Source organism: Pelodiscus sinensis, chromosome 18, assembly GCF_052426305.1.
Source record: "Pelodiscus sinensis isolate ZL-2025 chromosome 18, ASM5242630v1, whole genome shotgun sequence".
Taxonomy (NCBI): domain Eukaryota; kingdom Metazoa; phylum Chordata; order Testudines; family Trionychidae; genus Pelodiscus; species Pelodiscus sinensis.
The window spans coordinates 4,295,238-4,310,742 of NC_143069.1; the positions used below are offsets into that span (position 1 = coordinate 4,295,238).

Here is a 15,505-nt window from a genome sequence, read left to right on the forward strand (position 1 = left end):
TTTCAAAGCAAGCCTTCTAAGGTCTGGACTCACCGGTTTAACAAAGTGGAAAAAAGCTTCACCTCTTTCTCCAGACGCACTCGAAGGGAGACAGCATGGGCTGCTTCTGGGAGCAAACTCCAGGAGACTGGCCACACTTGCCTGCGGCCGTGGCTGAGCAGAAATGTACGTGGTAACAAATCAGCCGAGATGCGCCAAGTACCTGACGGAATGACGCTGTGGGCCATGGAAATGTTTGGCAATATGGTGCCTCCCGGCAAAGCATTTCCTCGTCGGTGTGACCAGTCCACGGAGATCGGTGGAGAAGCGCCGCAGCTGGATACCGGGAGGCCATTGATCTCAACAAGCACGTGCTGCTTTGCCAAAGGATAACGGCCAACTCCATAGGCCACGGCGGGTATCCTAGGGCAGGGGAGTCTGAGCCTACCCTAGTCCATGGCCCCAAGCGTGCTCCGGTCCGAAGCCTTGCACTCACTCCTCTATTCCCTTGAAGCTCAGTTCTAGCTGGTGGCCAGGGGCTTGGGCCATTAAGCTGGGGCTCCTCTAGCCACGGAAAGGGGTGAAGGGGGCGGGAGACTTGGAGCTCCAGCTGGCAGGAGGAGGCAGGGCCTCAGTGGAAGGGGGCAAGGAGGAAGCTGGCCTCAGCCAGAGAGGAGATGTTTAAAGAAATTGACTTTTCCTGCCCCGAACACGCGCTGGGTTGGAATCAATGCGGGTGCATTGGTCCTTCCAGGCTGCTGCAATTGCCAGGGAGCACGTGGACTCCGTGCTTGGCACAGGACGGGAAATTCTTCCCTGCAGGGCGTGCACTGGGCGCTTGCTCCAAAACCAGCGGGTCCTGAGCTGCAGGAAGCTCTCAGGGAGCCTGCCAAGCTGTCAGCTGGCTCAGGTCCTGGCTCCTCGGTGTTCCCTTTGCTCTCCAAAGCGCTGGAGTGGGAACATGCGCAACTCTCGCCTCGCAGGGAGGGCCGCTGGCTCGCAAGTGGGAAAGAACTTGAGGCTGAGTTACGCACTGAAACTGCACGTTTCTTGCGGATCATTCATCCCTCTTGCCTCCGAGTTGCACGCTGCTGTGGTCAGCTCCGTTGGCCGGCGCGCTCGCGAGGTGAAAGATCTAAGCTCGCCCACGCGGGGCCGTGCCGATGAATGCTTTTCCCAGAGTGTCTTGAGGTCGACACGGTCACTGCCGCTGGTTTCCCCGCGTCTGGCCTGTGGCACTGGCCTCTGCACAGGAGGAGTTTGAGCCGAGCACAATTAAAGAAATAATTGTACATGGCTGAGTCCTCCAGCATGGAACCCAACTCTGCTCGGTAAAGAACCCTTCATTTTGTCCGATGTTAGCAGCCGGGCCTTGCTGGCTGGCCGGGGGGCGTACTCAACCTGCGGTCTGCGAAGGAAGCGTAATGACGCGCCCCGCGCTGGCGAGAGGACGCCGACTGGGGAGCCTTGCATGTGGCCTTGCCGTTCGGCGCGCGCTGTGCTACGGCTGCTGTCGAGGCCGAGTGGGTGGCGACAAACGGTGTTCTTGTCCCACCCGGGAAGGCCAGGGGAAAGCGGAGAGCGGGGGGGGAGGGATATCGTGCTGGAATGGCAGGGCACCGTTTGTGTCCCCGGCGATCCAGGGCACGGTTAGCGGCGAAAGGTGCCCTGGGTCAGTAGCAGTGCGCTGGGACTCCTGTGCGCTCATCTCTGAGTGTGTGAGCCGGTGGTTTTCAAGGGAGGTGGAACTTGGGGTGCGCAGGAAGGACCAGGCTCCTGAAAGGAGGACGGGAATCTGGGAAGGTGGAGAGCCGTTGCGGGATGCCCTCTTCCATAAGTCCTCCCCTGAAGGAAGGGCAGGCGCTGGGCTGGATGGGCCCAGGGAACTGGGCCGAGTGGGGGGCCAGGCGCTGGGCTGGATGGGCCCAGGGAACTGGGCCGGGTGGGGGGCAGACGCTGGGCTGGATGGGCCCAGGGAACTGGGCCGAGTGGGGGGGCCAGGCGCTGGGCTGGATGGGCCCAGGGAACTGGGCCGAGTGGGGGGGCAGGCGCTGGGCTGGATGGGCCCAGGGAACTGGGCCGAGTGGGGGGGCAGGCGCTGGGCTGGATGGGCCCAGGGAACTGGGCTGGGTGGGGGGCCAGGCGCTGGGCTGGATGGGCCCAGGGAACTGGGCTGGGTGGGGGGCAGGCGCTGGGCTGGTGGGGGAGAGAGGTTCTGGGTTGGAAGGGCCCAGAGGTCTGGGCCGGGGAGTGTGTTTGTTGGGGGGACACTGGGCTGGGGGAGCTCACACAGTCACAGCCAATGGCTCTGGTAGGACAGGCCCTGAGGGTGTCACCCCCCCCCCCCCCATGCCCCCTGGGAGTGACACACTCTCTCCTCATTGGCAGGTCCCATGTGCGACTTGCTCTGGTCGGACCCGCAGCCTCAGGTGAGTGTGACATGAAATCCCCCAGCCCGGGGGGTTCTTGTGGTGTCTCTGCAGGGCTGGTTCAGCTCCCGGTCCGGTGCGGGCTGCGCCATTGAGCTCTGTCCCCCTCTCCCCCCCTGGGGGGCGCTGATCGCAGGCCGGGCTGAGGGGCCGGCTCAGAGCGCCCTCTGCTGGCTCGCTAGGGTGTTCCCTCCGCCGCCTGGCAGCTGATGCTGGCGCTCTGCCCCAGCTGACAGCTCATTGGGTGGGGACCCATCGGCTGTTCTGCTTGGTGCTCGCTCAGGGTCAGCCACACCCTCTGGCGGGGCCCCCTGCCCAGATGCATGGCAGGGTCCTGCCTGTCTCTGAGGGAGGGTTGAGCCTTGGAGACTGGACCCCCGTTGCCCCCAGAGGTCTAGCTGGGGCGGGGACAAAGGGGCAGTGGATAGGGAGATGCCCTGGGCTGTCCGTAGCACTGGCTGCCAGCGCAGCTCTGGCTGGCAGGAGAGAGGAAAGCTGCCGGAACCTGGGAGCCAGGGGTATCCGCTCTGTATCGTGAACCTGGGTCTGCGGGACCTGGCAGGACCCACGGGGAGTGTCCACATGGCAGCGTGATCCTGGGCTTATTTCAGTAGCTAACCCGTCCGCGCAGGCCCTGGACTGAGGCTCGCGCTGTGTCCGCACCGCGCACGGACAGAGCGTGGACCGGAATTCCAGCAGGGCTGGGGCTGCTCTGAATCCCATTGCTTTGGAGTGGACATGAGTCGGAGTCTGGGCATAGCGGGCAGTGCAGGCAAACCCATGGGGCGGGGGAATGGGGGCCTCTGCAAGTGATCGGACTGGAACAGCGGGGTTAGCCAGGGCCCGGCGTGGGGCGAGCGATCAGCCGGTGGGGGGGGACAGAGCATTGGCTAACCCCAGCATGTGGTGGGCTCCTGGCGGCAGCGGAGGTGGGTGGAATTGTGGGCTGGGGAGGGGCCTTCCCTGCGCAGACTCCGTCCGGTGACTCCATCGGGATCCCCCTCCCCGCCTTTCCAGAACGGCCGGTCGGTCAGCAAGCGGGGCGTGAGCTGTCAGTTCGGGCCCGACGTCACCAAAAGCTTCCTGGAGCGGAACCATTTAGACTACGTCATCCGGAGCCACGAGGTCAAGGCCGAGGGCTACGAGGTGACGCACGACGGCAAGTGCATCACGGTCTTCTCAGCACCCAACTACTGGTGAGAGCCGGGGAGCCCCTCTAGCTTCTCCGCCCCGCCGCTGGTCCAGCCGGCTGCAGGCAGATCAGGCCTCCACCCTGGGGGCAGTGGGGGGTCCAGCGAGCGGTGCACCCACCCTCCCTCCACCCGCTGAGAGGCAGCCCCTCTGGGGCACTTGTTTAACAGCCAAGGGCAGGGCAGGAATCCTGCGGCCTGGGGCAATTCGCGCCCGCCCCGGGTAATAGCAGCTGAGCTTTGCGCTCCCCTGTGAGAAGTGCTGGCGATTCTTAGCGACGCCGAGGAAGTCGGGCTCTTGGCCTTAGATCTTACCCACACTTCCTCCCTCCCCCCCAGCACTGCTGTGGGGGGGGGGGGGGAGAGCGCCCCCTGCTGAGCCCCTGTCCCTGCAGCACAGCGACTGCCAGGGGAGTGCGCCCCCTGCTGAGACTTGTGCCCCGCTGCCAGCCGTGCCTGGGTTTCTCTGGGACTCGTGGTACAGCGCAGGGCTAGCCCAGCTTTTCGGGTGCGATTCAGGGGACAGGAGCAAGGCCACCTGGGGTAGCGCCTGCACGTCCTACCTGGGCCCCCGGGAAGGGCAGATCGCTGGGGCAAGGCAGCAGCTTGGCTGGCAGGCTGCGTCCCTCCCTGGCTCTTGGAGGGGAGAGGGGCTGGTGGCTAGAACAGCAGGGCTCCTGGACCTGCCCTGGCGGGGGAGTGGGATCTGTGGATGGGGCACCAGGACTCCACGGTTCTCCCCCCTGGCTGTGGGAGGAGGGGTCTAGTGGTTAGAGCAGGAGAGGAGCCTGGGAGTTAGGACCCTGGGGTTTTATCCCCTGCTCAGCAAGTGCCGGGGACGTGTTACCTCTCGGGGTCGCCGTCTTCCCAGGCCGGCCGGTGAAGCGTTCGAGGCTCCCGGTTCACCCTGCTCTCGGGGCTGCTTTCCCCACACGGCGGCAGTGGGGCCTGCTGGCTAAGGAAGGTCCCTGGGCGGGGGACAGGAATCCTCTGTCCCTCGCGGGATGCGCCCAGCCCTCTGCCTTCTCTCCCCAGCGACCAGATGGGCAATAAAGGCTCCTACATCCACCTGCGAGGGTCGGACCTGCGCCCCGAATTCCACCAGTTCACAGCTGTGGTGAGTGATGGGCTCAGTGATGAGCAACCCCAACTGGTCCTCGTGCTGCCCACAGGCCCTGGCTAGGTGGACAGTCCTCCTCCTTCCGCTGCCTCTTGGGGTTCCCTGCCCGTTCAGAGCCAGGCCGCGCATCGGGCACCCCCCCCTTGGGCAGGGGAGTCGGGGCAGCTGGGGAATCTCTGAGCTTGTTCTTGGCTCTGGGGTGCGCCTGTCCTGTCCCACCCTGCTCTGCCCTGTCCTGCCCTGGTACTGCTGCTCCTCCTTAGCTACACCAGCATGAAGAGACTTCTGTGGGAAGCAGGATCCCCCCACCCCCTAGCGCACACACAATAGGGGCTCCCCAGCGGGTGTGGAGTGGCGAAGGAGAAAGACCAGACTGGTGTGCGAAGTGCCCTGTTCAGTGGCTCTTCCCTGCCCCCCAGGTCCATGGGGCTAGAACACATGGCGCTGTGGCTATTCCTGGCCTATGGGGTAGGGCTAGAACACATGGCGCTGTGGCTATTCCCTGCCCCCCAGGTCCATGGGGCAGGGCTAGAACACATGGCGCTGTGGCTATTCCCTGCCCCCCAGGTCCATGGAGTAGGGCTAGAACACATGGCACTGTGGCTATTCCCTGCCCCCCAGGTCCATGGGGCAGGGCTAGAACACATGGTGCTGTGGCTATTCCCAGCCCATGGGGCAAAGCATTAGCTACTTACAGCAGCGTCAGGGCTGTTCTTACACCAAGCCCAGAATGTGGGGAGCACAGAGGGGGCTTGAAGCCCCCCAGCCCTGCCCTCCCCAGTGACAGGGATGGAGGAGCTGGGATCGGGGCTCTGTGTCCCCAGACGGGCCCACCCTGTACCCCTGCGAATCCCCCGGCCCACGGAGTCTGCCCAGCCCTGCTGCCTCGGACACAGGCAGCGTCCCTCGGCTGCTGCGCATGCCTGGCCTTCGCCCGCGGCCCCTCCTCCCTGGGAGCAGGAATTGCACACGGGTTTCATCAGTTTCTGGATGCCAGGAGCTGTTTATGCTCCCTGCAAGGTGTCCCCTTCCCCCCCTTCCTGCGGTCTGGATGCAGTGAAACCAGCTGTACTGGGGTGGGGCCACCTTGTCCCGGACCAGCACTGGGAAACTATTAAATCCCCTCTCCCCCACCCCTGTCACTGAGGACTGGGCCCGATTCTTACAACAGCTGGGCAGCCTCTGCTCCATGAAAGGGAAGTGCCCAGGAACGGGTCAGGGAAGAGACGTGTGCCAAGGTGCCCAGTGATCTAGGGCCCAGTGCGGCACTCAGAAGAGCAAGAGGCTCTGGCCTGCCACGTCCTTCCTTTGCTGAGAGAGGCCGGTTCAGCTGGAAGGCAACTGCACACGGAGGTCGAGTTTGGCTGCTAGGTTTGGCCGGAAGGGATCCCGGGAACGGACGTTCCTGACATGCCAGCCCTTTGGAAATGTTGAAAAGCAGCAGCGGGGGATCCCCGTGATTCTGTCCAGGATAAACGTCACTGGAAAGACGAACCAAACCCTGTAGAAACATGTTTGACAAACCTGGCAGCGCCGGGAGCCGGAGCCGTTAGTTCAACCCAACCCGGAGTTTTTCCCTTTTTCCCTTGGGTTCGGTTTTGCTCATCCTGAGCCGAAACGGCGTTGGCCTTTTTTGGTTCAGCCAACCCAGGAACCTCGTTTCTTCGCCCGGTGAAGAGGCGCGAGCCTTGAGGCTGGGACCGCACCTCGTGCTGCGTTGTCTCTGGCAGTGTGGCCAGTCCCACGCCTGCCCCCGCCCCCCGTGCAGCCATCCACAGACCCCTACCCGGTCAGGGCTGGCAGTGAGCAGACAGGAAGTGGGGCTGAGGTCAACGAAACACATGGACCCAGTTGGAATTGACCCGGGAAGAGGCGAATGCCACGGCTCTCGTCTGGAAGGGAGATCCTATTTCCCCTGACCCCCCCTTCCCCCAAGCAAGTACTGTTGCTTAGTACCCCAAAACCCACTCCCTGCAGTCCAGTGGGGCACCCCCCCCAGGCATGGGGGCCGGCACTGCCTACCAGGGGAGAGCACCCCCTGCTGAGCTCCCTCCTCCTCCCTGCAACACAGTGCCCCCTAGTGCTGCACCAGGGCATTGGGGTCTGGGCCGCCTGCCAGGGGAGCGCCCCCTAGTGGAAATTCCACCTTGTTCCATGCAGCCTGGCGCCCCTTCGTGGCACACTGGGGCATCGCTCAGAGGGGAAAGAGCCTCCCCTCCAGCGCCTTGACGGCCCTCGGTTTGATCCCACCCCAAGTGGGCGGTGGCCCCTGAGATCTCCCAGGAGAGGGGGATGGTGCTGCCCCCCAGCCTAACGAAGCCCCTCTTCTCTTTCAGCCTCACCCCAACGTCAAGCCGATGGCCTACGCCAACACTCTCCTCCAGCTGGGGATGATGTAACCTCCCCGTCACCACCGCCCCCACCTGGGAGCCCCCAGGCGCAGCAGAGCCGACCCCTCGGCCCTTTTGCTTTCTTCCATCGTCTGCCCGGGCTGCCCAGGCGCCGGCGTGCCCACCAGGAGGGCGGGGGAGCCCCCTGCCCCCTCGGCTGAGCCCATTTGTAGTGTTGCCGTGAGCTGGCGCCGCGCCGCCGGGAGGCAGGGCGTGCGCAAGGAGTATTTTTTTTAATATATTGGAAAGATTGTATTTATTCCCAGCCAGCTCCCTTTGCCGCCCACTCCCTCCCGGCAGCTGTTCTTGGCCTGCGGGGTGGAGCGTGGGGGCCTGCCCTCTCTTCCCAAGTGCTGTGGCTTTGAGGCCTCTCTCTGACAGGCAGGCACTGGCCTCGGGGGCTGCAGGAGAGGCGAGGGGGCAGCTGGGGGCAGAAGTTAGGATCAGGTCATGAGTGGAAGCAAGTGGTGGGGCAGGGGCTGCCCCTTCCTCTGTGTCGCAAACCGGGGGCGGGGGCCAGCGGGGCTTCCAGGCTCTCGCTGCCGTAGCACGGTGAGGGGGATGGGTGGCCAGCAGGGGACCCTGATCACCTCCCCGGAGGCATTCTGAGCTCTGGGGCTGCAGGCCTGGGGCTGCCAGTCTCAAGATGCTCTGGCATCAGGTTACAGTTTTGTCACGGTTCTGGTCAGTGAGAGCGGGGGTGGGGTTGCAGGCACTAAACGGAAACCCACAGAAACTCGTGGCCTGCCCCCAGGACAGAACTCGGGCGGGGGGGCCCTGCGGCCCCCGGGCTGAAATCAGAAATGTCTCAGAGTTGCAGCAAGGCCTGGGGTCCATGCCCTACCCTGGGCCTTACACAGAAGCAATAGGTGTGCGGGTGTGGGGCAGGCTGAGGCCTGGCCTTCAAGTGGTGCTCTTGCCAGGAGTGTGTGGCTGTGTGTGTGTAGCTGGGGCGGGTGGTGGGGGAGTGGGGGACAGCAGACTGGATTTCTTGGGGGGCTTTCCCCTGCCTGCCCCCCTCTGCCCTCTCCCAACCGGGGGAGCGTCAGGCCCCCCCCGGCAGGCGGAGCGACCAACCTTTCGGGCCACGTGCGCAAGCCGGCAGCAGCCGTGTCCAAAGCCGTCAGGTGTCTCCGTGCTCCCCGCTGGCTCCCGGCGCACCCCCCCCCCCCCCCCAGCTGTTTTACTGTCTGTAATTAAAGATGTTAAAATAAAGTAATTATTATAAGCCGTGCGGGCTGGGCCTGCCCTCCTGCCACAAGCCGGTGGCTTCCCCAGTGCCTCCCCCGCTGCTTTTTCCAGCCTCCATGGCTCATGCAGTCAGTGGTCAGGGCCATCAGCTGGGCTGGGCTTTCCCAGGGGATTGGTGCCAGCTCTGAGGCAGCAGCTCGGCCTTTGACCCATGCTGGCGCCGCGCCTCATGTGCTCTGCACGGACCTCAGGCTGCTGTTTCACGGCACAGGCCAGGAGCGGCAGGTGCCTGTGGTCTCCCCGGCGGGGGCAGGGGCAGGCTGTACACTGGTGTACGCTGCTGCTTCTCTCTGCCCATTGAGCTAACGCCTCCCTCCTCCCCCACGGCCTCCAGCCTGCGGCCCCCAGCCACTCGGCCGCTCGCGCAGTGCGAGACCCGCGGCGTCCTGCTGCCTTTGGAACGCCCGTCCATTTCCCCAGGCCCTTGGACCCAGAGCCTCGGGGTGTGGCCCCCTTCTTGCCGGGGGCTGCTCAGAGCTGGAGCCCAGAGTCGCCGTGGGGCTGAAGCCTGGAGCTCAGTGGCTGAAGCAGGCGTGAGGGGGGCCTGAAACTGACGAGCGCTTTGCCTGGGGATTCCGGCAGCTCTCGGAGGGGTCAACACAGGACGGAGGTAGCGTGGCTCTGGCGTCTCAGCATCTGGGCCATCATACAGCTTAGGAGCCGAGATACCCCTGCAGGGGCCAGAGACCCTCTCCCTCCATGCTGGGTGGCTCACAGGAGCGTTTTGCTTGCTGGGGGCTGAGCTGCCGCCCCATTGCTGCCACGGTCCAGCCCGCGACGGATGGCCCAGACGCTCCTGGTGTTGGTGAAGGGACTCAGAGATGATAGGGCAAGATGCAAAGGGTCCTCTGACGGGATTAGCAGGTCTCTGCGTAATGGGATTCGGTCAGAGCAGGCAAAAACATTAGTGAATGCTATGTTTTGCTGAAAAAATGAAATGTCTGTGAGAAATGTGGCGTTTGACTCAACCTCCCCCCCCCCGCCTTTCCTGCCCCCTGCAAACTTTTCAGTATCAAAAGTTTTCCTTTGGGGTTTGGTACCATGGACATTTCCTGACTTCTTGGAATTGCTTGTGATCTGAAAATCTCGGGTTTTTACTCCGCTCTAAATTGATCTCCCAGACTCGTAGGCCAGTGCTGCCATTAAAAAAAAAACTTAAAATTAATGGAGACTGCCTATCTCCTAGAACTGGAAGGGACCTTGAAGGTCATCAAGTCCAGTCCCCTGCCTTCACAGCAGGACCCAGTGCCGTCCCTGACAATTTTTGCCCCAAATCCCTAAATGACCTCCACAAGGATTGAACTCTCAACCCTGTGGTTAGCAGGCCAATGCTCAAACCACTGAGCTATCCACATGCAAAAATGCCTTTGTGTGTAATTCCTCAGTAGATCTGCTTCAGAAAACAATCAGCTCATGGCTTTAGAGCCCCCATGCCCATAACAAACATGGCCATCTTCTGGCTGCAAGATACCATGCCCACAACAAACATGGCCACCTCACCCTCTGACCCTCCTCCACCTAAGCTACTGGCTGCAAGATACCATGCCCATAACAAACATGGCCACCTTACCCTTTAACCTGCCTCTTGGGTCTCTTCCTTTGGTAGATGGGGGAATTTTAGTCCCTGCCCCTCTTCAGTTTTTCCTTTTGTTATGGTTAATTACATCCCCCAAAATGAACCTCACCAAGCCTGCAAAGACAAGCAAGTAGGTGTTACCAAGCTCCAAGTTTAAGGATGGCTCCTTAACCTTAACACTGCCCCTTTTGAAGTCTCTCTCACACAGAGACAGTGTTGCTTACTGGGGTTCTCTGCCTGGTCTGCCATTGGCTAACCTGGGACAAACCACTTTTCCTCAGAGAGTTATTGGCAAAAGGAAGCTATTTCACTGCATTGGAAAGATAGTATGGCAAAAGGCCACCTTGGCTTAACCAGATCTTGCATGATCCAAAAAAAAGAGTCATATAAAAAGTGGAAACTAGGACAAATTACAAAGGATAAATATAAGCGAACATTATAGGTATTCAGGGGCAAGATTAGAAAGGCAAAGGCACAAAATGAGCTCAAAGGAGCTATAGCCATAAAGGGAAGACAGACTTTCTATAAATATATTCGAAGCAAGAGGAGGACCAAGGACAGTGTAGGCCCACTGCTCCGTGAGGAGGGAGAAACAGTAACGGGAAACTTGGAAATGGCAGAGATGCTTAATGACTTCTTTGTTTTGGTCTTCGCTGAGAAGTCTGATGTTGGAATGCCAGACATAATGAATGCTAGTGGGAAGGGGGTAGGTTAAAAAAAAGAACACGTTAAAAATCATTTAGAAAAGTTAGATGTCTGCAATTCACCAGGGCCTGCTGAAATGCCTCCTAGCCTACTCAAGGAGCTGATAGAGGAGGTATCTGAGCCTTTAGCCATCATCTTTGAAAAGTCATGCAAGTCAGGAGAGATTCCAGAAGACTGGAAAACAGCAAATCTAGTGCCCGTCTATAAAAAGGGAAAGAAGAACAACCCAGGAAACTACAGACAAGTCAGTTTAACTTCTGTGCCAGGGAAGATAATGGAGCCAGTATTTAAGGAATTTATCCGCAAACATCTGGAAGAAAATAAGGTGATTGGCAACAGCCAGCATGGATTTGTAAAGAACAGATCATGTCAAACCAATCTGATAGCTTTCTGTGATAGGATAACAAGCCTTGTGAATAAGGGAGAAGCCGTGGACATGGTATACCTTCAGTAAAACAATTCATATTGTCTTGCATGATATTCTTATAAATAAACTAGGGAAAAACAACCTAGATGGGGCTACTATAAGGTGGGTGCATAACTGGCTGGATAACCGTTCTCAGAGTGTAGTTATTAACTGTTCACAATCCTGCTGGAAGGGCATAACAAGTGGGGCTCTGCAGGGATCTGTTTTGGGATTGGTTCAGTTCAATGTCTTCATTAACAATTTAAATATTGGCATAGAGAGTACGCTTATTAAGTTTGCTGATGATGCCAAGCTGGGAGGGGCTGTAAGTGCCTTGGAGGAGAGGGTCATAATTCAAACTGATCTGGACAAACTGGAGAAATGGTTGGAGGTAAACAGGATGAAGCTTAATAAGGACAAATGCAAAGTGCTCCACTTAAGAAGGAACAATCAATCTCACACCAACAGAATGGGAAGCGACTGTCTAGGAAGGAGCACGGCAGAAAGGGATCTAGGGGTCACCGTGGATCACAAGATAAATATGAGTCAGCAGTGTGATGCTGTTTCAAAACAAGCAAATATGATTCTGGGCTGCATGAACAGGAGTGTTGTGAGCAAGACACGAGAAGTCATTCTGCCGCTCTACTCGTCACTGATTAGGCCTCAGGTGGGCACCACATTGCAAGAAAGATGCAGAGAAATTGAAGGAGATCCAAAGAAGAGCAACAAGAATGATGAAAGGTCTAGAGAACACGACTATGAGGGCAGACTGAAGGAACTGGGCTTGTTTAGTCTGGAAAGCAGAAGATTGAGGGGGGACATGATAGAAGCTTTCAAGTATCTAAAAGGGTGTCACAAGGAAGAGGGAGAAAAATTGTTCTCTTTGGCCTCTGAGGCTAGGACAGGAAGCAATGGGCTTAAACTGCAGCAAGGGAGGTTTAGGTTGGACATTAGGAAAAACTTCCTCCCTGTCAGGGTGGCCAAACACTGGAATAAATTGCCTGGGGGGGGTGGGTTGTGGATTCTCCATCACTGGAGATATTTAAGAGCAGGCTGGACAGACATCTGTCAGGGATAGTCTAGATGTTACTGAGTCCTGCCGTGTGGGGCCGGGGCCTGGACTCGACCTCTTCCAGTTCTAGTGGTCTATGAATCTATTTTTTCCATTGCAAAGAGCTGATTTTTCAGGAGCCTTTCCTAGAAAAGGCCAGCTTTTGGCTGCTGCGGAAGGAACATTTTGGGCGGAGAGGTGTGGACAGAAAATAAATGTTGACTGTTCTGGATGGGTGGATTGGGATTTTCAGCTCTGTCTGAATTCTTGGTCCAGCACTGCTGCCTCTTAACCCCGTCACAACCACGGCCCTGCCGAACAAACGCTTCCGATTGGTTTGCATGGCTTTTAGCCAGGTGTCCGGGCCTCATTTGTGATCTGATTAAGACCGGAAGGGCCCCGTGTGTATCAAACGCCCTGTCTACTGCTGAGGTTAGCTGAGCCTACAGGAGTGACACACACGCATCCTCTGCCATGGGGCTGTCGGCGGGCACCAGGGGTGAAATCGCGAGCAAGCACGGTCTGCTCCCCCCGGGGCGAGCGACGCTGTGTGGAAACCCACTGCAGCCTGGCCGTTTGGCTGGCGGGTCCTTTGAGGCGCCGCATGAAGGGGTGCGACAAAAGAGATTGAGGAGGCGTTTGGCAGGCAGGATGCCGGGGGTTCCAAGGTGGGGCTGGAAGGGAATGGAGACTAGTGGTTAGAGGACTAGTGTTCAGAACATCTGGGATCCAGTTCTTTTCCTGACACCGCAGTCCATTGTTCTGTGGCCCTTGTCGGAAGGCAGGACGCTAGGCTAGATGGGCCCTTGGTCTGACCTAGTGCCATGAGCACAGTACTCATTGCTGGATAGCACCTCCGCTGGTCTGGTCTGGAGCTTAGCTCTGCCCTACGCCCCTCACCACACTTCACCTGCCCCCCTCTGGGCCACATTCTCGTCCTCTGGGAACCGCAGCCGCCTCGGTGGCTCAGCCTTGTGGCAGGTCACGACCACGCGCCCCTTCTGGGTCCCTCCAGATCTCTGTCTCCCCCCGGATCCTGTTCACTGCCCAGCTGGGGCCGCTTCCCCCAGCCCCCCACCCAGCAGTTCTGGCCTTTCGTCTCCCTGGACTTCTTGGCCCCTTCCCCCGTTTGGGGGTGCCCCCTCCAATGCCCCTTTCCTGGCCGTGGCCTCGGCTTCCTGGCTTTCCTGCCTGGCTGTACCCGCTGGCGGCCAAGTCCCTGGCTCCTGGCAGGCAGTCAACCGGCCACTTTAGCCCTTTCCTGTCCCGTGGGGAGACTGCCCCCTCGCCTACTCCCCCTCCCCCAAGGTGGCCAAGGCTGAGTGCGAAGTTACCTTTGCCCCATGCCCTGGGTCTCCCCCCATGAGAAGCTACTTGTCCTTTGCTTCCATGGTGCTTCTGAATTTCTCCTTGAGACCGGCCGACCCCGAGTGCCAGGGGCTCTGGTTCTGAATAGCTAAGGGGTCCTCAGTGCCCCCCCAAACCACTGAGCCCTGTTAGACCCACGCAGCCCAGAGTCCACCTGGGGTACCAGCAGGGCAGATGCAAGGGCCACAAGAGCCAGGCCCAGAGGAGGGGAGCCGGCGGCCTGTCCGAGAGCCGCGATGGGAATCCCGCTGTAGTCATACGTGCGCCTGGGGAACCAGGATCGGAGAAAAGGGGCTGAGGCCTGAAGCAGCAGCAGCAGCTTCCCCCCGGTTCCTCCGGGGCCTGGCAAGGCTCGTGAGGTACGTTCCCTGGCAGCAGCTGGCCGGAGAGGCTGTGCCAGGTTTCCCTCCGAAGCAGGGTTGCCAACCCACGGAGATTTCTTTACGGACAAAATGGGAAACATTTACAGACCAATTTTTTTACGGGCTTAATTTTTCTCCTATGTCACGACGACAGAAACGGCCTGAAGTGAAGAGTCACCGTCATTCCTACATCCCTGGAACAATGCGCTTGCGAGCTCGCTTCCATGAGTTAGTCACGGGCCTGGACGTTTTGCATCGTGTGAGCGGACAGCCGAACTCTGATCTGGTAAGCGTCACTGACGTGATCGTCGCAGAGCCACGGGCTTCACGGTACGTCACCTCCACCACTGGGCTAACGAGCGGACACGTCCGCCGCAGGAAACCGGCGGAAGCAGCCCAGAAGACGTTTCATTGCTACAGACGAATCACTGATTTTTGAAATGTTATTGCACTTTTATGAAATTCACAGCCCCCTACGTTTTTTTACGGACTTGACGGACAGGTCCAATTTCGGCTCATTTTTTACGGCCGGGCCGTAAATTTACTGACGGTTGGAAACGCTGCTCTGCAGGGGCAAGGAATTGGGGGGGAAAGGCCGCAGCCAGGGCTGCAGAGCAAGTCGGGGGCAGAATCTGATTCCCCCTGCCACCCGCCACTCAAGCCAACTTCCCGCCCAGCCCAAACTGGGAGCAGGAACTCAGGCGCGGGAGTGGAGGGGGGGGCACTGCGGTACCCCAGGTTTTACCTAGGGCCCTGGTCACTGGCCCCGCATCTGGGTTTACTGCCTGGCCCAGGACTCATACTCCAGCTTCCGGCCCCAGCCCCGCTCCCCGGCCGTGGGCCCCCTGTCCGGGGCTCTGCTCCCCACCCCGTGCATGGGGCGCAGGTCCTGGCCACCAGTCCTGCACCTTGGTCCTGCTCTCTGGTCCCGGGGCTGTGGCTCGCATGGTCTCTACTCCTGGTCCCACGTGGGGTCCTGTTTGCTGGCCCTGTGCCCGGCTCCTGGCCCGGTTCCCGGCCCCCGGCCCCCGCTCCGACCTTTGGTCTGAACCCCTGTCCGGCTCCCCCCGCCCAGCTCTAGGGGATGGGGAGGGGCATGGACAGAGGTAAGAAGGGGCAAGAGGTAAAAAGTAAAAGCTGGTTTCAGCACACCCCTTCCCCCGCCCCTGCGCTACTGAACTGGTGTCTGCAAACCAATGCTTGGCCGGGAACAGGTTGCCCTAGACAAATTGGAGAGTTGGGCCGAAAGAAATCTGATGAGGTTCAACAAGGACAAGTGCAGAGTCCTGCCCTTGGGGCGGAAGAATCCCCAGCATTGTTACAGGCTGGGGACCGACTGGCTAAGCAGCAGTTCAGCAGAAAAGGACCTGGGGATTCCAGTGGATGAGAAGCTGGAGATGAGTCAACAGGCGCCCTTGTAGCCAAGAAGGCCAACGGCTCATTGGGCTGCATTAGGAGGCACATTGCCAGCAGATTTAGTGAAGTGGTCGTTCCCCTCTAGTCGGCACAGCTGGAGTATTGCACATCTGGACCCCCTGTTACTGAAGGGATGTGGAGGCATTGGAGAGAGTCCCATGGAGGCCAAGAGAAACAATGAGGGGGCTGGAGCACACGCCCCATGAGGAGAGGTGGAGGGACTGGGGCTTAGTTCATCAGCAGAAGAGAAGAGCGAGGGGGG

The 15,505-nt window shown here is 59.6% G+C and overlaps 1 protein-coding gene across 1 annotated transcript in view; it reads left to right on the forward strand.

Annotated features, from left to right (window-relative positions):
* PPP5C (protein phosphatase 5 catalytic subunit) overlaps positions 1-8,338 on the forward strand; it is a 50,685-nt gene extending 42,347 nt beyond the window's left edge. The window contains exons 10-13 of the mRNA XM_075915268.2: positions 2,368-2,408; positions 3,426-3,604; positions 4,634-4,715; positions 7,055-8,338. Of these exons, the coding sequence (XP_075771383.1) occupies positions 2,368-2,408; positions 3,426-3,604; positions 4,634-4,715; positions 7,055-7,117 (365 nt within the window). The 3' untranslated portion in view covers positions 7,118-8,338. The remainder of the gene's footprint in view (positions 1-2,367; positions 2,409-3,425; positions 3,605-4,633; positions 4,716-7,054) is intronic.
* The last annotated feature ends 7,167 nt before the right edge of the window (positions 8,339-15,505 follow it).